Raw genomic sequence first — 26,701 nt, 5'->3', positions numbered from 1 at the left:
GAAAATATTTACTAAAAAATGGTCTTCCAGAATACAACAAAAAACAAGGTCAGGGGAGCGGAGACCCCTGCTGCGGCCCTCCACACCTCACCTCTCCACTTGCCTGTGGGCTGCTGGAGTGTGCAGATGCCTGCAGCTCTGACATCTATCTGCACCCGCGGACCTGACGGAGTAAACAGTCTCCCGTGAAAAACACATCGCCAATATTGACATTGGTAATAGGGACACATCACATGATTTGTTATTAATGAAACAGTTTATTAGCTTTAAATATACATCAGTAGATTTTTTAAGTGTTAGTTTAAAGATAAGAGAATACTGAACCAAAACATCAGAGAAAATGGAGGCCCAGTAGCATGATTCCAATGTATTTTCCTGGATAAAAAGAGGTTTGTTTTTAAAAAAAAAAAAAAAAAAAAAAGTACATGACTTTTAATCTAAGAATGACAGCTTCCCAAGTCCAATGTTTAGAACTGGATTGTTTGCAACTAAATTTAAAACAAAACAAAACAAAACAAAACAAAAACCTGGAGCTCCTAAAGGCACAGTGTGGGCAGCAAGAGAAAAGTAAAAGAAATGGGGGAAAATAGATTTTAACAGCAAGTGTATCATTGGCTGGTTTTGTTTTTGTTTCGGTCTATTTAAGGCAGGATTAGCTCTCTCTGCAATCCTGCAGATAAATCCTAGTGTTTTGGCTATAAGAAAGTTTTAAGAGTTCAGATATACAGATAAGCCAATTTTTAAAAACCCTTTTCTTACAGTATTCTAAAGGCTTTTGCAGCATTATATAAATCTTTAAATTTCCTATCACCCACATTTTAAGAAATAAATCTACACTTTAATAAGGCACTCTTAAGATATAAAACAGTTTTGAAAACAATTACATTCTATGCTAGGGCTAACCCATTCCTTTGCCATGGGGATGGAGTGGACTGTCTTCCTGAACCTCGTCAATCTCTGCACCGTCCCAAACACGCAGCCTCCACGAACAAGAGGTGCCTCAGACCTTTCCGAATCTGCCTAAATAGCTCAATTCTCTCAAGGGCACTCTCCCACCCACTGATGAGAGAGTTACACTAACAGAGCTGCCAGAATTTAATGGTGAGTGGGAAAACAATTCATTCCCCTGTTCTAGAAACGCTTTCTTTGAACACAGAACCGTGATTTGTGTTAGGCTCCTGCCCAGAAAGGAAAACGGGATGGAAGAGAACCAATGACCCCCCATATCCTTCAATTTTACCGATGGGACAGAAACACAAAGGAACTTCACTTTTAAATGACAACCTTAGAACTAAGGATAATCTGACATTTTAATTGTGTGTCTGCTACGTATGTGGGTCACTGGTGCTAATAGCTTCCACTTCTAAATGACAAGAATTCCAATCCCACCATCCCTACTGCTAATTAAAACAAACACCAAAGCTTACAATATAGTAAAGCAACCTCTATGACTGTAACAACACGAGAGAGTCAGGGGGATTCCCCCTCTTTCCTAAGTGACAGAAGAAAAGGAAGGAATAAGGGTCAGACTAAGCCTGAAATATAATTTCACTATGAAAAAAGGGCAACGAATGTCCCATGCAGCGGGCAGAGTTAAACACGTGGACTGGGGGTGTATCCAGTCAAGGCACTGGTGTGGGCTGGGTCTTTGCTTCCTAGGAGTAAAGAAGGACCCTAGAAAGGTAGCCACGAGGCACTTCTTTCTTCATCCTTCTGGGCTGGCAGCAGGTGAGCGATTACTTCCCGTAGAACTTTTTGTTGAGAAGGAAGATCAGAAGGTTGACATTTACTTTAGCTCTATCAAATAATTTCATGACGGCAACTCCTTCATACTGTAGCTGCAGCAGGTCCTGTTCCAAAAAAACATTCTGATGGTTAATCAGGTCTGTGCCGCAAGAAAAGGAAAGACATGATGTAGAGAGGGATGCAGGAGGAATGAGGCAGGCCCGGTGTGCCAGATGTGCACCGGGGTGAGAGACAAGGCCCCAGCTGTGGACTGCCTGCCCACTGCCCAGGCTAAGTGATATGTCACCTGGACAAGGTGAGACATTTCGATCCGTGAGGAAATACACTAACCACCGAAAACAAGACGAGGCCAGTAATGCTGTCTCAGCACTGTCTACTGGAGTATTAATTTCTATTTCAAATGAGAAAGCGTTTATATTCTGAACGCAAGGGGAAGGAGAGGAGAAACTTTTTTTAGGTGCCTGCTATGTGCTCCACAATGTGGAAGCACCTTATATAGTGTCTTTTTAAGTCCTGTCAAAAATCCTACAGGGTGTGTTTATGCCAAATTTAAAGACGAGGCAACTGAGGCTCTGAGATATTAAAAGACCTGCCCAACAGTTCACAAATGGATGTAGTGAATCTGGATCTGACTGCAAAGGCCCTGCTTTCCCTGCCACCCAGAACAAACTGAGGCAATCTGAGTGGTCTCACCCCTAAACTCTGGAAGAGAAGTGATGAGAAAGCAAGAGTCAAAGGGCTTGAAGGGATCCCCAAAGGTCAACTGATTCATCTTTTGGAAAAATCCTAGCAGCTCCATGAGGACAAGGACCCTGGTGTATCACCTGGGCCTTACATCACACCTTGCACCTGGCAGTCAGTCCAGAGTTAATGAATTTGTGCGTGGAGAAACATGCTACCTGAGGCAGACTGTACAGGGCCTCACAAATCTGGTGAAATCGAAAGAATAATAGGATCCTTTCTGGGTGAGGACTTGAGTTAGCCATGTGCATCACACAATCATTTTACATCCGTGTTTTGAGGATCTACTAGGCATTGAGAAGGAAACAAAGAAATACTACCTGTCCTTAAGGAGCTTGTAGTTTGGAAGCTGAGAGGAAAACAAGCCCACACTGATGGTGAACGGAGGCTGTCTCTAGAGGCTAGGGAGGCAAAGGCTGTCTCTAGAGGCTAGGGAGGCGAAGGAGAAACCAACTGTGGCTTGGCTGGTGGGAGAAGCTCTAGGGGCGGGAGGACACATGAAAGTCCTCAATAAATGATGGAGGAAGAAAGGAGCAGGGGGATGGGAGGGAGAGCCTCCAATTTAGGGAGGGCAATGTGTGCAAGAGCCCAAATGCATGTTCAGAGACCCCGCCCAGGGGCACAGCTGTGTGCAGCAGTGGGAGGGATGAGACGGCCCCAGCGATGAAGCACCTTATACACACAACTAATGGAGGCTGGACATCACCCAGGAATCCTCTCAGTGCCCTGATATTCTTTAATGCCAAAAATACGGAGATATTTCAAAATAAAAATTAGGGATAATTATGTTACAAGGTGATTCACTGCAGAGTTGGTTTGGAATTTAAAATGGGATTCGGTTTACAAAGAGGCAATTTACATACAGCTGTCAGAAATACACCTTTAAGCTCTTACATCAAATCAAAACAGGGGGGGGCGGATTTCAAGCTACTGAGAAGGCTTACAATTTTGAAGAGTAAAGATTTGTACCTAAGCATTTTGTTCCAGTCCAAGGTATTGGCTCAATTTAGAGACAATGCTAAGATGCTTTAGCTAAGCTTTTGGAAGGCTTACACAGCTGCAAAAGCCTGTACAGACCACACAGACACAGAACTCCTCACTGTGGGATGCGGACGGCTTTCCCCACGCGGGTCTCCTTTTCATCCCCTTCTCCCTCAACAAGAACACGACAACCGCATGCACAGAGCTTTTGGTTTTACCTGGTGCAAACCCACCTGATAGTGTAACATAAACGTCTCCATTTGGACTCCCATGAATTTGGCTTTCACTTCAAAGTCTCCAACTTCTTCTGTTGGACTGATTTCAAAGATAACATTTTTAAACCTGTTGAAACATGACATCACAAGAGTATGATTTTTATCTTCTCGTATGAAAATTATTCTCTGAAACACGGAAAGGAGATGAACAGCGTCTCTGAGTGACAAGGGTACAAAATAAAGGTGCAAAGTACCCCTGTGGGTGTGGCGGTGTGGGATCGCTACCCTAAGTACCATCTGCTTGGGATTTGGATGGAAGAGTGGCATCCTCTCCCAGGAGCGCTTGCTTTCTCAGAAAGAGGAGCCATCGAGGAAGGCCGCCAATGCATGGCATCTGAAGGAATGGGGTCAGAAAAGCTCTTGGCCTTCCATGTGGCCACTGCTGAAACCTAGTGATAAAAGCAGAATCAGGAGGAAACTGGGCTAGAAAGGGGCAGAAAAGATGGACGTTTGAATACATGCTTTTTTTTTTTTTTTTTTTTTTTGGTCTTTTTAGGGCCGTGCCCACGGCATATGGAAGTTCCCAGACTAGGGGTTGAATTGGAGCAGTAGCTGCTGGCCTACACCAACCACAGCCACAGCCACACCAGATCCAAGCCACATCTGCAAACGACACCACAGCTCATGGCAATGCTGGATCCTCAACCCATTGAGCGAAGCCAGGGATTGAACCAATGTCCTAATGGATACTAGTGGGGTCCGATAACCCCTGAGCCACAATGGGAACTCCCTGAATACATGCATGTTTGAGGAATGGAAGAAATAAGTAAACAAAAGGGGGGATCAGAACGAAAGAACCTAGAGAGGAGGTCTTCTGGAGGGAGTAGGTTCTGGGGATATAAACATACTGAGTACTACCAAAGTATCACTCATCCTTAGCGTGTTACAAGCCCAGAAATTTTATGGCACCAGGAAAAAGTGGGGATGTGTTGTTCCAGTGATCAAAATCAGATTCCCAGATCTGCAGAACTCAGCTATGGAGCAAACTGATCTACTGTGAACAGAGCTGAGAACCATGAAGGATGCAAAAGAGGCCACTCAGAAGCTAAAAGAGAGGTCACAATAGCCATGCACTAAAATGCATGCATTTTGTCCAAAAGGAAATCCTCACAGGTTATAAAGATATTTTTTTATGTGGTAAATAACTTTATTTTAACTGGTTTGGTTTGCCATTTAGTTTCTAAACTCATAGTAGCAAATTAAAAAGTAGTGAGAGGGAGTTCTCGCTGTGGCACAGTGGTTAACAAATCTGACGAGGAACCATGAGGTTGAGGGTTCGATCCCTGGCCTTGCTCAGTGCGTTAAGGATCCAGTGTTGCCGTGAACTGTGGAGTAGGTCACAGATACAGCTCATACTCCACGTCACTGTGGCTCTGGTATAGGCTGGTGGCTACAGCTCCGATTAGACCCTTAGCCTGGGAACCTCCATATGCCGTGGGTGTGGTCCTAAAAAAAAGGAAAAAAAAAAGTAGTGAGAGAGTCAAAATAATGGTAGGCACTTGAACAGTAGTGGCAAATAATGACAAAAAGAAGGGAGGAGATGGTAAATATTATGAAACAGATTTGAAAAATGCATAAAGTGCTCAACTAAAAAAATAATCCCAAAAGACCAAGGTTCCCGAATGAAAAAGTGACCAGAGAAAATATAGATAATAAGCCACATTTAAACACACATACACCAAAAAAGAAAAAACCTGGAATTTTAAAAAATGCAAAATTTTAAAATACTACCATTTTTAATGCACTGATTCAAAAACATCAAAACTTGTTTTACTATTCAATGACAGCAAAGAAGTAGTGAGGTAAGCGCTTTCACACACTTCTCAGACACTCCTAGAAAATACTTTGTTTTATTTAGTTAATAAAATAAAGAAAATACTTTATTTTATTACTTTTTTTTCCCCCAACTGCTATGGAAAACAGTATGGCAGTTCCTAAACAAACAAACAAACAAATAAAAAATAGAACCATCATATGATCCAGCAATCTCGCTTCTGGGTATATATCTAAAAGAATTCAAAGTAGGGTCTCAAAACATTCCCATTGCCATGTATACAATGGGAAATTAGCCAGCCTTAAAAAGGCAGGAAATCTGTCACAGGTTATAACATGGATGGACCTTGAGAGGATATCACGCTAAAAGTGAAGGAACCACAGAAAGAAAAGTGACCTTACACAGTGTGTGGGTCCACCTCTATGGGGCACCTAGAGGAGTGAAATTCATAGAAACAGAGAAGAGAATGTTGGTTGCCCAGGGCTGGGGCTTTAAACTATGTCTGAAGGGCACAGTTTCAGTTTTGTTAGATGGAAAAGTTCTGGAGCTCTTTTGTACAACCATAAGAATATATTTAACACTGTTGAACTGTACACTGTAAAAAATAGTTAAGATGGTAAATTTTATGTTTTGTGTTTTTGTACAACAAACATTTTTTTAATATTCTGACTAGAAATTACATTTTTAAGCATCCACCATAAAAAAACAAAGGTTTACAGATAAAGGTGTTATCACATGTGTGATAACACATGTGTGATAATGTAAAAAGTAAAACCAAGAGTTCCCGTCGTGGCGCAGTGGTTAACGAATCCGACTAGGAACCATGAGGTTGCGGGTTCGGTCCTTGCCCTTGCTCAGTGGGTTAACGATCCGGCGTTGCCGTGAGCTGTGGTGTAGGTTGCAGACACGGCTCGGATCCCGCGTTGCTGTGGCTCTGGCGTAGGCCAGTGGCTACAGCTCCGATTCAACCCCTAGCCTGGGAACCTCCATATGCCGCGGGAGCGGCCCAAGAAATAGCAACAACAACAACAACAACAACAAAAGACAAAAAGACAAAAAAAGACAAAAAAAAAAAAAAAAAAAAGTAAAACCAAGAAGATGAGCTAAGTCCCAGGTTCCTAGCCTCAGGTGAAATGCAGGGCACTGCTCTTCTCATCCGTCTTATTTATTCTTAGTTTGGACACAGAAATAAATGGAAGGAATGGCTTCCTGCTTTAAAAAGGAAAAGTAAAATGTCCCAAGACAAATGTTCCACAAACAAGGAAAAGAAATACCTTCTTTTCCATGAGAGACAAATTAACTGCATATTAGGCCAAATTCTGCACATAATTAATTATACACATAAAATATAAAAATGATTATCCAGAGAAACAAAGTCAATAAGATAAAGATATGACAAATGCATAAATTTAAAAATCAATATATAAAACAATAAAAACATAAATACTCACTGATTCACTTGGAGATCCTCAATTTCCAAAAGAACTCCTTTTTCATGTAGTCTTGCTGCTGTATATTTTAGAGAAATCTTTTTGCTTTTCTTTCCTTTCATTTCCCTAGGCTTTTTGGAGACCCTGTAAAAAATCACATCATGTCACTTTCCATAAATAACTATCAATTATGAATCTTTGTTGATAATTCAAGGATATGAGATCAGCAAACAAACTTCCCATACACAAGCCTAAGAAACAAGCCAGTTCTAGAATGGCAAATAAATGCTAGGATTTGACAAAGCAACATCTCTGCAAAACAGAGAAACATTACTCCGTTGCTTTTACTTTGATTTAAATTATATTTGAGGACACACCATGAATGCAACAATATCTTAATCCTTCTATGTCCCCCCTAGAACCTAAGCATCTAAAGTAAGTGAAAGTAAGTGTGAGGGCTTTTAATGCCAGCCTGAGGGAATTGTACTGAACCCCAGGGGAATGACTCTAAGCCTCTTGGCTGTGCAGAAAAAAAATAAAAATGTCTTAGAATACATCATTTTTTTTAACTTTTTTTTTTTTGGTCATGCCTGCAGCATGTGGCAGTTCCTGGGCCAGGGATCGAACCTGGGCCACAGCAGTGACAACACTAGATCCTAACGTGCTAAGCCACTAGGGCATTCCTAGAATATGTAATTTTTAAAAGAGTTTGAGCCAGCATAGCAATTATAGAGGAATGTGAGCAAGGAAAAAGAAATAGATGTTGGAAGGCTATTGGGATACCCAAAGCAAGAAGTGGTAAGAAAAATAAGCAAAGAAAAGAAACGAGTGAGAAGAGACCTGGTACTCTCAAGGGGAGGGTCTCAAAGAAGTGGGACAGAAAAGCTGGTAGTTGTGTATAAGAGAATAATCCCTAAGGCTGGCAACTGAAATATCTATCAAAATCACAACTGTACAAAATTTTGACCCAGCAATTACATTTATAGAAATTTATCTTCCAAAACATGCCTATATTTGCAAAATATGTACAAGAAGTTATTTGTTACAGAATTTTTTATGATAATTGGAAATAATGTAAATACTCAACAATGGAGAATTAAGCACTTATAGTTACCTATACAATGGAATACCACCAAGCCATCAAAAAAGAAAGAACATAGCTCTGTCCGCTTAGAAGGCCTGAAACAATGATGTCTGTGTGGCAATGAGCACATCTAGTGCCTAGATCTTGGTTTCTAAATACCGTTTTTCATTAAAAGGAACCAGGGATGCTTGGAAAAATAGCTAAATCCAAATTTAGGGAGGGAAAGTACAAATTGAACCAGAAACATATTATGCCACAAAGTCAAGAGGTGCTAAAAGAACGATGGAGACATTTTAAAAGGACACAGGAGCCAACTCTGCAAGTTGGGTTTTCACATCAGCTCTCCCTTACTCGAGGAAGTTTTCAGGGAGGGAGAGAAAAAGCACAGATGGAAGAGCAAGCAAGCTAGAGAGAGAGGAAGCTGATGTGGCAAAGTGTTAAATACAGGTGAATCTAGGCGACAGGTATATGGATGTTCAGCGTTCTATTCATTCAGCCCTTCTGGGGTTTGAAAATATTTAAGATGAAAAGTTTACTATCACTTTTAATAAGTAGGACCTGTGCTTAACCACTTCGCCTCTCTGGATTTTCAGTTTCTCTCCTTGTAAACCAGGCAGGCTGATGGTTTGTGGCCAGCACCAAAAAGGCTGCATTTTAGACTTTTCTTGGCAGCTGAGAACAAATCATGGTCTGGGAGCCTGTGCCCAGGAAGTATAGAGGCCAGGAAAGTGAATTGCTCCTAATATCCCTTAAGTGATTTTTGAGGCACTTCCTGGTTGAGGAACCACTAAATGATCCCTTTCCAAGATTCTTTACTTTCTAGGGCCAAGAAGGTATTTTGGAACATGGCATGCTTAGAAATAAGCATCCTTGAACCTCCTCCCCAACACACATTATTTATTTATATCAGACTGTAACAAACAGAACTAGGAAATTATACAAACAATTAGAAGCAAAATAAAGGACAGATGCAATAAATAGATCCAGTGTGTCTGAAGTAAAAAAATTTAACGTCATTTCAGTTGCTTCTACATCTTTTCCCCCCAACACTGATTCTTTAAAAAAAAAAAAAAAATACTCACTTGCCCTTGCTGGCTAAATTATCCAAGCAGGTTTTGATGTAGCTTTTATAGTAATCCACTTGTTCTCCATAAAAGGTTGCCTTAGAGTTCAAAGCAGCGTACGTTTGCTGCAGCTTCACTAGTTCAGCCTTTCTCCTCTGTCGGTATCTCCGCTGATTCCGAATATCCTGAAATATAATTATTAAAATTAGGAAAGTAATGATAGGTATCATGTGCTTCTTGATTCAGGAACACTAGAACCAAGCCTTGCTTAACTCTGCCTTGCTTGACCACACATTCTTCTTTTATTTAATGGCCCTACTTGCAGCATATAGAAGTTCCCCAGCCAGGGACTGAATCCAAACCACAGCTATGGCAATGCCGGATCCTTTGACTCACACCCATACTTGTTTGTTTGTTTATTTTTGGCTGAGCCCACAGCACACAGAAGTTCCTGGACCAGGGATCAAACCTGCACCATAGCAGTGACAACACCGGATCTTTAACCACTAGGCCACTTGGGAACTCCAGGCCACACATTCTTTTTCTTTTGTCTTTTTAGGGCCACACCCGTGGCATATGGAAGCTCCCAGACTAGGAGTGGAATCAGAGCTGTGGCTGTCGGCCCACACCACAGCCACAGCAAAGCCAGATCTAAGCCGCATCTGCGACCTATGCCGAAGCTTGTGGCAATGCCAGATCCTTAACCCACTGAGCAAGGCCAGGGATCAAACCAGTATCTTCATGCACACTAGTCAGATTAACCTGCTGAGCCACAACAGGAACTCCCAGACCACACACTTTTTTTTTTTTTTTTTTTTGCTTTTCAGGGCTGCACCCGTGGCATATGGAAGTCCCCAAGTTAGGGATTGAATCAGAGTTGCAGCTGCCGGCCTACACCACAACCACAGCAACATGGGATCCAAACCATGTCTGTGTCCTACACCACAGCTCATAGCAGCTCCAGATCCCTGACCCACTGAGTGAGGCCAGGGATCGAACCCGCATCCTCACAGATATTAGTTGGATTTGTTTCTGCTGTACCACAGTGGGAAATCCCTAGGCCAAACATTCTTTTTTTTTTTTTTTTATTTTTTATTTTCCCACTGTACAGCAAGGGGGTCAGGTTATCCTTAGATGTATACATTGCAGTTACAGTTTTTTCCCCCACCATTTCTTCTGTTGTGACATGAGTATCTAGACATAGTTCTCAATGCTATTCAGCAGGATCTCCTTGTAAATCTATTCTAGGTTGTGTCTGATAAGCCCAAGCTCCCGATCCCTCCCACTCCCTCCCCCTCCCATCAGGCAACCACAAGTCTCTTCTCCAAGTCCATGATTTTCTTTTCTGAGGAGATGTTCATTTGTGCTGGATATTAGATTCCAGTTATAAGTGATATCATATGGTATTTGTCTTTGTCTTTCTGGCTCATTTCACTCAGGATGAGATTCTCTAGTTCCATCCATGTTGCTGCAAATGGCATTATGTCATCCTTTTTTATGGCTGAGTAGTATTCCATTGTGTATATATACCACATCTTCCGAATCCAATCATCTGTCAATGGACATTTGGATTGTTTCCATGTCCTGGCTATTGTGAATAGGGCTGCAATGAACATGCGGGTGCATGTGTCTCTTTTAAGTAGAGCTTTGTCCGGATAGATGCCCAAGAATGGGATTGCAGGGTCATATGGAAGTTCTATGTATAGATTTCTAAGGTATCTCCAGACTGTTCTCCATAGTGGCTGTACCAGTTTACATTCCCACCAGCAGTGCAGGAGGGTTCCCTTTTCTCCATAGCCCCTCCAGCACTTGTTATTTGTGGATTTATTAATGATGGCCATTCTGACTGGTGTGAGGTGGTATCTCATGGTAGTTTTGATTTGCATTTCTCTTATAATCAGCGATGTTGAGCATTTTTTCATGTGTTTGTTGGCCATCTGTATGTCTTCTTTGGAGAAATGTCTATTCAGGTCTTTTGCCCATTTTTCCATTGATTGATTGGTTTTTTTGCTGTTGAGTTGTATAAATTGCTTATATATTCTAGAGATTAAGCCCTTGTCAGTTGCATCATTTGAAACTGTTTTCTCCCATTCTGTAAGTTGTCTTTTTGTTTTCTTTTGGGTTTCCTTTGCTGTGCAAAAGCTTTTCAGTTTGATGAGGTCCCATGGGTTTATTTTTGCTCTAATTTCTATTGCTTTGGGAGACTGACCTGAGAAAATATTCATGATGTTGATGTCCGAGAGTGTTTTGCCTATGTTTTCTTCTAGGAGTTTGATGGTATCCTGTCGTATATTTAAGTCTTTCAGCCATTTGGAGTTTATTTTTGTGCATGGTGTGAGGGTGTGTTCTAGTTTCATTGCTTTGCATGCAGCTGTCCAGGTTTCCCAGCAATGCTTGCTGAATAGACTTTCCTTTTCCCATTTTATGTTCTTGCCTCCCTTGTCAAAGATTAATTGACCATAGGTGTCAGGGTTTATTTCCGGATTCTCTATTCTGTTCCATTGGTCTGTCTGTCTGTTTTGATACCAGTACCACACTGTTTTGATGACTGTGGCTTTGTAGTATTTCTTCAAGTCTGGGAGAGTTATGCCTCCTGCTTGGTTTTTGTTTCTCAGGATTGCTTTGGCGATTCTGGGTCTTTTGTGGTTCCATATAAATGTTTGGATTGTTTGTTCTAGTTCTGTGAACAATGTCATGGGTAATTTGATAGGGATTGCATTGAATCTGTAGATTGCTTTGGGTAGTATGGCCATTTTTACAATATTGATTTTCCCAATCCAGGAACATGGAATATCTTTCCATTTCTTTACATCTTCTTTGATTTCTTTGATTAAGGTTTTATAGTTCTCGGCATATAGGTCCTTTACCTCTTTGGTCAGGTGTATTCCGAGGTATTTGATTTTGTGAGGTACAATTTTAAAAGGTATCATTTTTTTGTATTCCTTTTCTAATGTTTCATTGCTGGTATACAGAAATGCAACTGACTTCTGAATGTTAATCTTATATCCTGCCACTTTGCTGAATTTATTAATCAGTTCAAGGAGTTTTGGGGTTGAGTCCTTAGGGTTTTCTAGGTATAGTATCATATCATCTGCATACAGTGACAGTTTGATCTCTTCTCTTCCTATATGGATGCCTTTGATTTCTTTTGTTTGTCTAATTGCTGTGGCTAGGACTTCCAAAACTATGTTGAAGAGCAGTGGTGAGAATGGGCATCCCTGTCTTGTTCCAGATTTGAGTGAGAAGGCTTTAAGTTTTTCCCCATTGAGGATTATATTTGCTGTGGGTTTATCATAAATGGCTTTGATTATGTTCAGGAATGTTCCTTCTATACCCACTTTGGTGAGGATCTTGATCATGAATGGATGTTGAACTTTGTCAAATGCTTTTTCTGCGTCTATTGAGATGATCATATGATTTTTGACCTTTTTTTTGTTAATGTGGTGTATGATGCTGATTGATTTGCGTATGTTGAACCATCCTTGTGAACCTGGGATGAACCCAACCTGGTCATGGTGTATAATTTTTTTGATATGTTGTTGGATTCGGTTGGCTAAGATTTTGTTGAGAATTTTTGCATCTATGTTCATCAATGATATTGGGCGATAATTTTCTTTTTTGGTGGTATCTCTGTCTGGTTTTGGAATGAGGGTGATGGTGGCCTCATAGAATGTCTTTGGGAGTATTCCTTCTTCTTCAACCTTTTGAAAGAGTTTAAGGAGGATGGGCACCAATTCCTCTTTATATGTTTGATAAAATTCACCTGTGAAGCCATCTGGTCCTGGACTTTTATTTGTAGGGAGTGATTTTATGACCTCTTCAATTTCATTTCTAGTGATCGGTCTGTTCAGTTGTCTAGACCAAACATTCTTAATAGACACAATTTATGTTCAAAAATTAACAAAGAAATTCAGATCTCATCAATTCTTTTCCCCCTTTTCTATTTCCTAGATGTAGTGAAACTTACTTCTAAAGCCCTCTACATTCTCAGAATTGATTTGCAAAGCTGGTTTAAACCTCTTAAATATGTTGTCAGGAGAGAGAAAAAAGTATAATTTGCGGGTGGGGCATGCCGGTGGCATGCAGAAGTTCCCAGGCCAGGGATCGAACCAGGCCACAGCAGTGACAGTACTGGATTATTAATCCATTGGGCCACTGGGGAACTCCAGAAAGCTAACTCTGATGTAACAATCACCAAGCTTCTCGTGGTGCATGTTATGTTCTCAGGGCAACAGCAGAGAACGCCTGCCCCTCAGCCTGCACCAGATTCCCTTACTTGAGAAGCATTCACACAAATCAAGGCTTTGATGATCAACTTGATGGGAATATATATTTTACAGTAATCATTTAAAAGATCTGGAAGAATTCTTTAAGGCCAAAGACAAACTGAGACACGGAAAGCTCTAATTAGGGTCTTCCCCCTACTGATCTGGGCCATGGAATAAACCATCAAAGGCAGGTGAGGACTTCATGTTGGATGAGTCAGAAACGATTCTCCAGAACAGAGAATCTAATCTGCCCATGAACCAAACACATCTCGTCATCTGAACTGCTCTGTCTCCTCACAAGCCTCTGAGACAGCTTTTGACATGGCTGGGCCACTGCTATCCCCCAGTGTGTACCTTGGCAATGTCGTTGATCAGCTCCTGGTATCTGTTCTTTGGGTCCACGGTGCCAAGCTCCGTGAGCTTCTTCAAGCCCGACTGGATCTTCTCCTTCTTCTCCTGGAGAGTGAGGTTGCTGTCTTCCTTTACAGATTTTGACTTTTTCATCTTGTCAGGAGTTTTGGCATCACGAATAGCACGTCTCTGCATGGCCCTCTGATGTTCCGCTTCCTACAGAGAGAAAGAGAAGACTGTGGCAGGGGTTCCACTAGTCCACACCAAACTCCATTCTCGAAACGCGGGTGGAGGGGGAACAAACTGACCCCTTTGACAACTGACAGAGAAAGAGCATGAAACGGGCAGCTCTCTTTTCACCCAGAAGTGATACATCTATGAAGTCACACGGCTTCTGAGGGCTTCTTTCCTGGACTCTGAGGTATAATCAGGAGACTGGGCTCTACTGGATGTAAAATCCTTTGTTTTTTCCCGATCACATTTGAGACATGGGAATCATTTGGTTTTACTTGAAACCCAGCCTGATGAATGTTACAACCACACCAATGCCACACCAGTGGTCCGTGTTCTTGCTAATTCATCCCAGCTCAAGTCTTCCCTCTGCTTTCAAACGTGCTACAAATGCCAGGATCTTAAAAAGACCCTCCTATCTGATCTTTCTCCTAGTCACCAACCAATGTTTATCCATTACATTCCCACCCAATAAATGATCTACACTTGCTGTTCCACTGGTTCAGCACTTTTCTCTTTGATTCCTCGCAACCTGGCTTCCACATATGCAGCTCTCATCACCAATTTTCATTGCCATTCCCCCACCCACATCCATTGCTTCTTCTTAGCTGTTGCCTTTATCATCTTTTCTGCACTTTTTCCTTGCCCCTAGCAGGGTTTGTACCTCCAAGTGACCCACGGTCATTTCTCTGTAACTGTTCTCACTCAAAGCTTCCATGATTACCTCTATGCTAACAGACCCCAGCCTGTGGTTCTGGTACCATATCTTGAACTGTTTGTACTGGGGATGTTCACATTTGGAAAGGCTTATAGTTCAAATGTGTAGTTTTTCCCAACCTGGAGCAATTCCTTTCCCAATATTCCCTTTTCTTCTAATGTCAAGACTACTCTTTATCATATAATGCAAACAGCACAAACTGTGGAGTCAGAATTAGATCCAGGTTTGGTTCTGCCACTACAAGTGAATGACCTTGGGCAAGTTATTTAACCTCTAGGGGTCTTAGTTTCATCACCTGTAAAACGAAGATGAAAAGACTCAAAGGGACAGTGCAAAGGCGGCAGGAGAGAACACGGTGAGAGCATCAAACTAACAGCAGGTTCTCAGGAAAGACCAGCTCCTCCTTCTTCCTTTAAATTTCCTTCCAGGTTGAAAGAGCCGCAGTTATTGGCTATGACTCTTTTCGTTCCTCTCATGCACATCGCATGAGTAATCAACCATAGCATCTAAAAGCTGACAATCCATGTACAGTAGCAGTTTTCAAACAGTCCTCTGTGCAACCTTAAGGGTTTCCCAGAGGTACCATGAGTCCTAGAGGGCAGGCTTCCAAGGGCCCCATTCCTGGTGCCACCAGAGGAGCTCCAATTTTACCTGCTTTATATACTGGGCTTTGAAAAGGATTCCCATGCTCAAAATTTGAAAAGGAATGACTTGATTTACTTTTCACATTTTGCAGACACGGAACAGAAGTCTTCAATATGAAGGGACTCATCTTCCCCCCTACTGCTATGCCACCCCTCAACCAACTGGGCCTGGGACCTTATCACACAGCTACGATGATGCATCTACCATCTGCTCCCATGGCACTGCCAAGTCAATCAATATCAAATGTTTCCAAAGGTTACAAAGGCCCTTTACTCTTTTACTTCTCTGGTGCCAAATTCCTGTCTAAGTTTTGGGCTCTACATAGTCTGTCCTCATGTTTAACTTCTCCTACTCACTTTACCTACGTCTTCACACCAGATACGCAGGTCTGGTCACATCATGCTCTTCCAGCCCTCGTGTCTCTGTTCACATGGACTCCCCTCTCTGAATGTCCCTCTTGCAATGCACACTCAGGTGCTGCCGTTCTTTGTACGTCTGGTTCAAGTCCCACACCTTCCTGACGCTTTGCTCCTCACTGGCCTCTTTCCTTAACTTCAAGCATTTTTAGAGCTAATACCACAGTGAATCTTTGATGGTCTTCTAATTGTTTGGGGCATGTACCTCATGTGTCTCCAACTAGATCATGAGTTCACTGAACTTAGGAGACACAGTCTATACTTTTATCTACCAAGACACTTAACAAAATCTGAACTATATAATCTTCAATAAATTATTGGGAAGACTCACTGATTCTGCCTCGGGTAAAATTAAAACACACATGGGGAGTTCCCGTTGTGGCCCAGTGGAAATGAATCCAGCTAGTATCCATGAGGACATGGGTCCAATCCCTGGCCTTGCTCAGAGTGTCACGGATCTGGTGTTGCCGTGAGCTGTGGTGTAGGTCACAGACGAGGCCCAGATCCAGCGTGGCTGTAGCTGTGGCTGGCAGCTATAGCTCCAATTTAACCCCTAGCCTGGGAACTTCCATATGCTATGGATATTCCCCCCACCTCACCAACCCCCCCCCCGCCACACACAGACACACACATGCACGCAGGGACTACACACGTGTCAGTGAGGTCTGTGCCCTAGAAACATCCACCTCTGGATTTAGGAACCAACAACCTTCTCGATAAGCCCTAACCACCACCAGTCTCAAGTTACCTCCAGACCCACCTCTCACCACCTCCTCACCCCTGCCATGTGCCTATCACAGAAGAACCTAGCCACCTTTCGATGGTATACTTTTAACCCCTAAATTTTACCTGTTCACTGGTGGCTGGTGTTTCTAGGATTTCAGTCAAGGTCTCTCCTGGCTGGAACCGGATGACATCCACAATTAAACGTTTTGTGCTGAAAGGAGATGTGGGAAGCACTTAAACATCAGCAGGTGTTCTACTTTCCCTGGATGGACCTCAGTAGGAGAGAACGCCAGCACCTCAGAGTCCCACTGGGCAGCTCTAACGCAAGATATGCAAGGCCCCAGGCTTATTCACGCAACTATAACTGAGTGGGTACCAATGTCAGGACTTCCAAGATGCTAATTCATTTCACAATCTTATTAGCAGATAAGATGAGGTAAAATAAGGTAAGTCCTCTGCCAAGTATAATACATGAGGTGATCAGAATTATATCAAACACTTAAATGGCTAAGATGATCATTTTTGGCATGAACAAGAGGACTCACTCGTTCACCAAGACCCAGGGATACAAGTTTCACCGGGTTCCATTTCTTCCACCCCTCCTGCTTCCAATACTCACTTCAGCAAGATGGTCCGAGCGTCCATTTCTGCATTCTCATCCCCAGGCACGTCAAACTTGTTGGTCAGTGTGAGAGAGACTTCTGTCTTAGCCAGTGCCTCCTTATTTGGGTCATTTACGTTGCCAGAGCCTTCTCCTAAAGTTTTGGGAGAGCAGAAACAATCAATACAGTAAGGAGAGGAGACGATAACTCAACCAAAAGATAAGTTAAGATAGTTGAATAAGCCAATATGTACACTGTGGCAAGGACACCTTTTACTGAGAAATAAAATATTTTGCCCAATGAAAAAGGCAAAGGAGCCATGTTAAAATAATTTAATAGGACCTTCCCATCATGGTGCAGCAGAAACAAATCTGACTAGGAATCATGAGGTTTCAGGTTTGATCCCTGGCTTCGCTCAGTGGGATAAAGCTCCAGCGTTGCTGTGAGCTGTGGTGTAGGTCACAGACACGGCTTGGATCTGGCGTTGCCGTGGTGTAGGCCAGCAGCTATAGCTCCAACTGGACCCCTAGCCTGGGAACCTCCATGTGCAGCAGGTGCGGCTCTAAAAAGCAAAATAAATGAATAAATAAAAATAAAATAAAAAATAAAATAATTTAACAAATGTTTAACAAGTCATTTGAACACTGTCATAGTTCTTTCTCAAAATTCTCTATTCATTTCCTTTAAAGGACTTATTATTTCTCGTTACATGACTATATGTATATATGGACTTGAAATGAGTCTCCTCCACTGGACTTCAGCTCCTAACAGACAGGGATCACATCTGTTTTCTTCCCTGTTGTATATTCAGAGCTTGGACAGTGCAGAAAAAGAGGAAGGGACACTTATGGCCCTCCTGCCCAATTCCCCTCTCAGCTTCCAGGCACTTAGTGGGAATTTACCTATCAGGGACTCGATGGTGGGCACCTCGCCAAGATCATCCAGCAGCTCATGGATCGGATCATTGTGCTCTGGGGCAATGGCGTCCTGGTGATCTAACAGGAGCTGCATCGAACAGCCAGAGATCAATTCCACGCACACACTCAACCCACTGGCCCCCATCCCCAGCCTACCAGCACAGAAGAGGTGAGGTTAAAAAAAAATTCTCCCGTTCAGGGAACTGAGAAACCAATCGTTAACAAACTAACCCAAATAAACAGTGTAATAGAGAAAGCAACTTGTGGCCTGTGATGAGTGATATATGTTACAATGTATAAAGAGGAAACACTGGTATTCTCTCACCCTTACAGATATAAAGGTGATTTTGTTTGCTTGTTTTTACCACGGCTGTGGCATGCAGAAATTCTCAGGCCCAGAATGGAACCTGAGCCACAGCAGTGACCTAAGCCACAGCAGTGACAATGTTGGATCCTTAACTGCTAGGCCGCCAGTGAATTCCTGAAGGATTTAAACGTGCCCTATAAAGGAACAATGAAATTCTCAGGCTTTAAAATCCAAAGTCATGAATGTACCCTACAACCAGTTCAAATGACTCACATTCATACTTCTTCTTAATGTTTCAGTATATGTTTTAATCCAGAGAAAAATGCACTTGATTAGCATTATCATTATCTCAGTGGCATTCAGCAAAGCCTTTAAGATGCTATTATCCCAGGTGACATCAGAAGTGAAAATACCTGACATTTCATTTACTTTTTATATAGTTCCTCATTTCCTGCTCTATATGCCACCAAAGGGGAAAGGAATGAATTATAAAAATTAGGAAATGGAGTTCTGCTCGTGGCTCAGGGGTTAACGATCCCAATTAGGATCCATGTGGATATGGGTTCCATCCCTGGCCTCGCTCAGTGGGTTAAGGATCCAGCGTTGCCATGAGCTGTGGTGTAGGTCGCAGACGCGGCTCAGATCCCACGTGGCTGTGGCTGTGGCGTAGGCCGGAAGCTGTAGCTCTTATTCGACCCCGAGCCCAGGAACTTTCATATGCTGCAGGTGCGGCCCTAAAAAGAAAAAAAAAAAAAAAAAATTAGGAAAGGAAAAAAAAAAAAGCACCTACAAGAAAAATCCACTCTAAGGTGACTCAGAGAAAAACCCTAGAATTCTAGAGCGTGTTAGAAAAGTAACACAAAGGGCCAGGGTAAAAAGAAGGAGCAGTAAAAAGAGTATTTTATCAAGTCACTACAAGAGGGGTCACAATGGAGATTCTGAAGCCCACCCATGGGGATTCTGATCCAGCTGGCCTGCGGTGGGGTTCAGGAAACTTCCTTCTTAATAACCAGCCCAGATGATTCTGAGGCAGTTGCAGGTGGCCTAGGGGCCACTTCAAGAATGTTAAGAATAATGAGCCAAGGAGGATAAACAACAGGTAGATGCGATATCAGAAAGATCAAAGGATGGTATGATATTGGGCTTCCAGAGATGGCAAGCAGTAGCCAGAGAAGGCAATTAAGACAGAGCGATGAAATTAAGTAATTAAAGCAAAATGCTTACAGTGTGGGTGTTGATGATTTCGCCAATGGAAATGTAGATCACAGGCTTGGTGAGGGTCACTAAATCAGAATACTCATCCACATTAAATTTATCCTGAAGCTCTGGGACATCACAAGCAGTTTGGAAAAACCGTCTGAAAATAAGCACAGGAGCCAGGCCCCAAAAGTGACACGTGTGAGAAGCTGGAGAGGGGACATCCCACAAGCCTCTGGAGCAGTGAGTTCAGACAGAAGCCAGCCAGGCCAGTTAACGCCAGAGAAACTGTGGCTGTCTGCTGTGCCCGACAGCCTTGGGACGCTGGTCCTCTCTCCGCGTTGTTTTAGTTCTATCCACAAGAGCTGCTCAACCATGATTTCAAACCTCAAAGTTCTCCAAGACCTTAGCGGTCAGCAGAAGCAACTTTCTAAGGCAGCACCCTGAACTCACAAGCCAGTGTTCAATTTACACACATTAAGAGTGCTCTCCAGTTCTTCTCTGATTACGGAGTGACACATGTCTAATGCAGACCGTTGTTTTTTTACATTAAGGACTGTCTATTGCCCAGGAATATATCTTAATGGCTCAGACATCCTTTTCATCTGGAGCTGTGAGCCCAGGAAACATATATCCTACCACCCTGGAGTTCAGAGCATGCTGGATGTGGAGTTTAACTTTGTCTTTCCCCTCAGAGTCAGAAACACACCCACAGAATCTTTTGAGTGCCTTGTTCCTTTCCTCCTACCTGAATTTCTGGTAGGACTGGGAAAGATATTCATTAATGATGCTTAAGTGAGCATTATCTCCCAGAAACATCTTATTGGAAGCTGCGTGCTGCAGCATCTTTGCAATGGAGCCAAGATTTCGGCGTTGGTCTGTGGTGAGCTGGCCTCCTGCTGACAGGTCAATGATATCAAAGGCATCGGGAGCAACAATGGCTGGATTCATGTATCGATAGTAAAGCAAGTTACCAATAATCTAGGAACAGAGGAAAAAGAAATGGGTATTAAAAACCACTCCCGCGAGTAAACCATAAATGACTTTGCTAGCAAAGGAAACCAGAAAATGGGGTCCTGTGAGGAAAAAGCAAACACTACGCACACATGCACACACATTTTCTCTCAAGCCCTGAAACTAAAATGGCCGAACATCCCCTGGCTGGCTGCAGGGAAAAAAGTGAATGAGAACGGAACTCAAAATCACAACAATGAAAGAGCAGGTTCAGAAGGTAAAAATGATAGACTCAAGGTCTGTTATTGAGCCTTTTAGGGCATTCTTTGTTCACATATAATAGGGCAGCAAATAAGGCTGCTGTCAACCACATGCACTTTTCACTTTTATGTAGCTGGGCTTTCATTCTAAGAAACTAACAAACACAGCTAAAAATACATCCTTAAACATGACTTAATCAGCACAGCACGTCCAACCCCCATCATCCTCATGCTGCAGACTTCAAAGGCAGACAAGTTCATGCCTCTGAAATTAAAGTCACTCAACACACATCTCTTCCACAGAAGAATTCAGGGACAGTCGCACTTCCCCTAGAGTTTCATTCAGAAAAAAATAAAATTAATTCACCTGAACAGAAAGTCTAGAATCGAGGCCTCAGTGTAGGAAAGCACAGAACTAGGAGAGAAGAAAAAAAGCTTTCAGATTAAAGGAAAAAAAACAAAAAAAAGAGGAGGGAGCATAGCTGAGTAAGAAAGAATTACCAGCAACAGCCTTAGCAGAAACAATGGTGCTTGCTACCATTCACCTCGCCACCAGCAGAGGGAGCAATTCTTCAGCGAAAAGACAGGACTCAAAGAAGTTTATCTTAAGAAAATCTGTCTTCTCTACTTGTGTGATGTCTGTGTGCCATTCGAACAATATACAAACTACATGGGAACTAGGACAGGTATCATTTAACACAGGTACTATTTATAATCGCTTTCAAAACTGACAAAATCTATGCTTAGGCACTTACTAAAGGTCTAAGGTCAGGCCTGGTCTTGTAACCTTTCCTCAAAGGGCTATTATTGGAAGGGCGAGAATGTGCCAGCTTTCGGAGTCTTACCTTCAGCAGCTCATCCTCACCAGCATCGGGGAATTTCTCATGTAATGAGTCCTTCAGCACTTTGGCAATGAAGCGCATCCCGTAACTGTGGGATGGACAAAACTTAGTGAGAAGGGCCAGGGAGCAGAGGGCCACTAATGCTGGGGGCTATTTGGGATCACAGCTGATGGCACTCACGGGATTTTGTCCACAGAGCTGATGATGGCTGCGAGGAACTTGTCTGTCACAGCCCGCATGTTCCTGATGGAGTTGTCTAGCCGTGTCCTGACTTCTTCATGAGCCAGAGCCTGTTCTGGGGTCACATCATAGGGCAGTTTGCTGGAAAAGGAGAAATGATCCCCAACCATGTTAGACTAACAGCCAGGAAGAGCCTGAAGCAAGACTTTCCTAAACAGAAAGACCCAGAGGGATTAAGTGAGCTTCTTCTGGTCAAAGAGCTGGTAAACAGTGGGGCAAGAATTGGGGCTCAGGTTTGCAACTGTGAATTGGGTGCCTGGAACTACTGCCAGGCACTAAGACAGGCACTTGGGATAAAAGGTACTAGAGACATGAGAGCTTCTTGAGTCTCTTACAGTCTGGTGGGAGACACACACAAATAAGTATCTGGAAACCCACAGTGCTACAAATAAGACACTGACCAGAGGTACCATGGTGCCACAGTGCCACCTTCCTCTACTCAGGACGAATGAAAGAAGACCTCCATAAGGAAGGGACATATGAACTCAGGAGAAAGGGAGAAGAAAGGTCTTCTAGGAAGGAAGGTCAAATGCAAAAAAGGGGAGAGAACGGAGAAATAAGGGTGCAAAAGCGGCCAGGTCGTAGAGGGCTCTCTCTATTACATAATGTTAAGAAGTCTGGACTTTCCTAGGAGCCAGGGAGAACCATTAATAAGAGATCTGAATTTTGGGGGTGATAGTACTGGCCCACCACTGGAAATGAATTAAAGATGGACAGTCACAGATGAAGGAGCTGCAAGATTAGTGCCACAGTCTGATTAAGAAATGATGAGGGCATGAACAAGGATGCAGCAGTGAGAACCAAGGACACAGACCTGAGAGACATTAAGGAGCACAGTCAATGGGACTTACTGACCCTTTGGGTGTTAATGAAGGAGGTGACAGCTATATATAGGAACTGAAGCCAGAGGAGCTGATAAGATCACTCGAGGAGAGGGCACTAAGCCTGAAGAAACTGGCAAGAGAATAGGAGATGTGCTGGAACACTGCGCCCAGGCTAAATGAGAAAGGAAATAAGAACAGGAGGAGCTGAAAGACAAACATGAAATTCAGGATCCAGGTCTGGTACTTTCAACAAGGTCAAAAGGTAGTAATGATCACCTTGGTGGCCTAAATCCAATCACAAGTGTCCTAATAAGAGCGAGGTGGAGGGGACTGTGCAACACACAGAGAGGAGATGATGTGACCACAGAGCAGGGACTGGAGCGGACTGGAGCCGCAAGCCCAGGAATGACAACAGCCACCAGAAGCTGGAGGAGGCGAGAACCTCTCGTGGGAGCATGACCCTGCGACACCTTGATTTGAGCTCTGTGATACCGATTTCGGATTTCTGATCTTCCTGATCCCAAACTGTGAGAGAATAAACTTCTGCTGTTTTAAGCTCTGTGGTAATTCGAAGGAATAGGAAAATGATACCGGCAGATATGGATACAACTCCATGTGTCATATGGTGGCTGAAATACTATGAACATAAGGAGTCAGCAGAAATTAACAAAAGCATTCTGTTTGAAACAACTGGCTATATGAAATTATAATAAAGGCAGTATATATTTTATTACATTTAAGTTACATGCTACACATCTTTTACATAAGTAAAATTTACAACCTTACGTATATGTGAGAGTTTTATTTTTTTAATTTTTTATTTCTTAATTTTTTTTTTTTTTTAGGGCTGCAGGTGCAGCATATGGAAGTTCCCAGGCTAAGGGTCGAATCGGAGCTACAGATGCCAGCCTACACCACAGCCACAGCAACACCAGATCCAAGCTTCGTCTGCGACCTACACCACAGCTCATGGCAACACTGGATCCTTAACCCACTGAGCAAGGCCAGGGATCAAACCCATATCCTCACACATATTAGGTTTGTTTGCGCTGAGCCATGATGGGAACTCCTACGTGACAATTTTAAAAAACTAGTAATGAGCAAAGGGAATAAAGTGCCAAACACAATAGATGCAGTCAGAGAAGAGAATATTAAATTTCTAAGAATTTAGAGGTGAACATTCCCAAAGGGTGATGAAGTCCCAGTTTGCTATGTGTTTGATGACCGAAGCTCAAGAATGTGGACATGATGGCTGGGCTCCCACCACACTTCCCAGTTATCAAAAAAAAAGGTGTTGAAATCAATTTCCATTTTATGAAAGCAAAATAAGACTCTACCTTCTGATAGACAGATAAAAGAAAAAAATCTTGAAATACTGCCTAGAATTTTGACCTATAACTGACTGACTCATGGACCGTCAGAGGAAATATCTCAGGACCTTTGAGCCAGTGTGCCTAGGGCTGTCATCTAGGGATGCCCTGGGTTGCAGGCAGACCTTCCCAGTCAGGTACTGCAGTTGACAGAACATATTCCAGGATGTGGGCCTCAGATGTGCAGGTCAAAACAAAAATGGATTTTCCATCATACTCAGCAATGCTCGGCCTCCTGGTGACAGGCTTACCTATTACTAAGAACCAAATCATTGTGCCAAATGATTCCCAAGAGGGGAGTTAAGCCCTTTAGGAGTCAGCAGAATGTTCTGTTCTCTAACCAAGTAATCTCTTCCCTTTGCCTGGCGTCCAGGTATCTGGAAACCAGAGTGATGTAACCCATGGGCCAGTCTCTGTGCAGCAATCCTTATACCAAGACGGGATAAGGAGCCTGAGCCAGAATATCATCAACACACTGCCTCCTTCACCGAGAAGGTCTTCCTATGGAAAAAAAACGTCAGTACAGTGTGCTTAATGCCACTGATGATTTCCAGTTACTGGCCCACAGACTGAGCTGAGTAGCAATCACACAGAGACAGCTACTCCACTTAAGCTCCAGAGAGCATCATGCATGATCTAACCTTACTCTGCAACAACAAGGAAAAAACCACCATAGACTAAATTGCTCACATGTCTTCTCACCCTTCTCTGTCCTCACCAAACTGCATAAAGACATGTTAAACATTCTGGCTGTAGGAACTATATTTTCCCAGCAGTACTCATACTCTACCGACACACTTTTGGTTAGATGTGCCAACGGTGGCGGTAAACTAAGGCCCTGGCACAGAACTCTCCTGAATTATGTCAGTTTCGTTAGTCTAACTCTCAGTGTTCCATCATCTGCCCAGGCCGTCGCCTCGTCCTTTAATGAAGCACAGCAAAACTCAGATCTGTGCAGTCTTTCCATCCAACCCCATCTCAAGCAATACCAGTGTCCTTCCAGTTCCTAGACTCTCCTAGCTCCTTCCAGCTGAGAGAATTCAGACATGAAGACTCCGCACCCAGCTTGCAGCAAGGCTGGCCCTGACGTATCTTTCAGGCCTCGGCTACATTTCATCTTCTCAGGGAGGCTCTCCCCAACCATTCTAAGCGGCTCCCTCTTTGTAGGGAGGTTCCCTACAAAACCTCCCTCAGTCTGTGGCTTTATTCTTGTGTACCTGGGTGTCATCTCACCCACAAAATAAACACTGAACAGAGGGCGGGAAGCATGGCTGTTTCATTCATCACTGTATGTCTCATTCATTATCGTGTTATTATGTGTGTATCTAACACAGTATCTGGCACACAAGAGATACTCAATAAACATGTGCTAAATAAGTGAAGAGACCACCAGGTCAACTCTTTAAAGGAGTTTCCAAGGAAAAGCTATTTGAACAATTATTAATTTATAAATCACAGAAACATTAACTGCTTTAAAAAGAGAGAGAAAAATAAGAAAAACATGAAAGAAAAAGGTGTGGTTCTCATACCTTGCCTCTCCTGTCTGAGACTCCATCTGATTAACCCAAGATTTGTAAATATCCACAGGGTCAGTTTTGATGTTGAGAGACTTGTCGTCCATAATCTCCTTCACCACCGGGGCCAGGATCTGCCGCAGCGCATTCTGGCCCCGAGCACCGCGGTTGAAACTCACGACCATCTTAATAACCGTAGGATTTCCAGTCACAATCTCTTGAATCTGATCTACTTTTGACCTATAAAACGTGACACAAATTCAAATCAAGATTCTTCCTCCTTAAAGATCCCGTCTGCTAAAAGCAGAAACAGCTAGAAGCAAAGGCATACATGCTCTTTCTCTAGAAACACCCCCAACATTCATCTGAACACAGCGTCTTCCTGCCATATAGCAATCATAGGAACATGAGCAGGTCTTGTATTAGCTAAAAATGTGAAATCTTCATGTTTAGATCAGCTTTGAAAAATTCTGTCTTGCTGTACAGCACAGGGAACTATATCTAGTCACTTGTGATGGAATGTGATGGAGGATAATGTAAGAAAAAGAATATATATATGGATATATATATGGATATATATATATATGTATGACTGGCTCACATTACTGTACAGTAGAAATTGACTGTAAATCAACTATAATGGAAAAAATAAAAATCGTATAAACTTAAAAGTCTATCTTAATACAGAATGTTCCTAAAATTAATTTAGCAAATCTCTTATCCTATTACCTCCCCAGAAAGTGACACTTTATATTAGTGTTTATACTAGTTCTTTTTTTTTTTTTAAAGGAAAGACTGTATTGGAATTGTTTATTCCTTTATCCCTGAGCACAATAGCCAATACAGAGCAAACATTTAGATAAAATTTAATTAGCATTAGACAAGTTTTTTTTGTCTGCACCCACGGCATGAAAAAGTTCCCACACCAGGGACAGAACCCATGTCACAGCAGCAGTGACGCTGGATTCTTAAACCACTAGGCCACCAGGGAACTCCTATATTATTTTACACTTAGCATATATTAGTTTCTATTAGTGTATAGTATAATTCATTTGTATTAGTGTACAATATATACTATTACACTTTTATTTTATTTATTTTATGGCCGCATTTGTGGCATATGGAAGTTCCCAGGCCATGGACTGAATCTGAGCTGCAGCCACAACCTATGCCCACAAATGTGGCAACACTGGATCCTTTAACTCACTGCACCAGGGTGGGGGC

The 26,701-nt window shown here is 42.6% G+C and overlaps 1 protein-coding gene across 1 annotated transcript in view; it reads right to left on the bottom strand.

Moving 5' to 3' along the window:
• The window catches only part of IQGAP1 (IQ motif containing GTPase activating protein 1), a 109,486-nt gene continuing 83,019 nt past the window's right edge, over positions 235-26,701 (bottom strand). The window contains exons 26-38 of the mRNA XM_021098910.1: positions 25,493-25,717; positions 21,710-21,850; positions 21,533-21,617; positions 20,222-20,454; positions 19,501-19,633; positions 17,955-18,057; positions 17,070-17,205; positions 16,574-16,661; positions 13,718-13,930; positions 9,114-9,280; positions 6,969-7,091; positions 3,702-3,810; positions 235-1,850 (exon numbers count right to left, since the gene is read on the bottom strand). Coding sequence (XP_020954569.1) covers positions 1,737-1,850; positions 3,702-3,810; positions 6,969-7,091; positions 9,114-9,280; positions 13,718-13,930; positions 16,574-16,661; positions 17,070-17,205; positions 17,955-18,057; positions 19,501-19,633; positions 20,222-20,454; positions 21,533-21,617; positions 21,710-21,850; positions 25,493-25,717 — 1,870 coding nt within the window. The 3' untranslated portion in view covers positions 235-1,736. The remainder of the gene's footprint in view (positions 1,851-3,701; positions 3,811-6,968; positions 7,092-9,113; positions 9,281-13,717; positions 13,931-16,573; positions 16,662-17,069; positions 17,206-17,954; positions 18,058-19,500; positions 19,634-20,221; positions 20,455-21,532; positions 21,618-21,709; positions 21,851-25,492; positions 25,718-26,701) is intronic.

The sequence above is a fragment of the Sus scrofa genome, chromosome 7 (genome assembly GCF_000003025.6).
Source record: "Sus scrofa isolate TJ Tabasco breed Duroc chromosome 7, Sscrofa11.1, whole genome shotgun sequence".
Lineage (NCBI taxonomy): Eukaryota > Metazoa > Chordata > Mammalia > Artiodactyla > Suidae > Sus > Sus scrofa.
The sequence above is the reverse complement of the archived record's forward strand: the minus strand, read 5'-3'. Positions and strand labels throughout refer to the sequence as shown.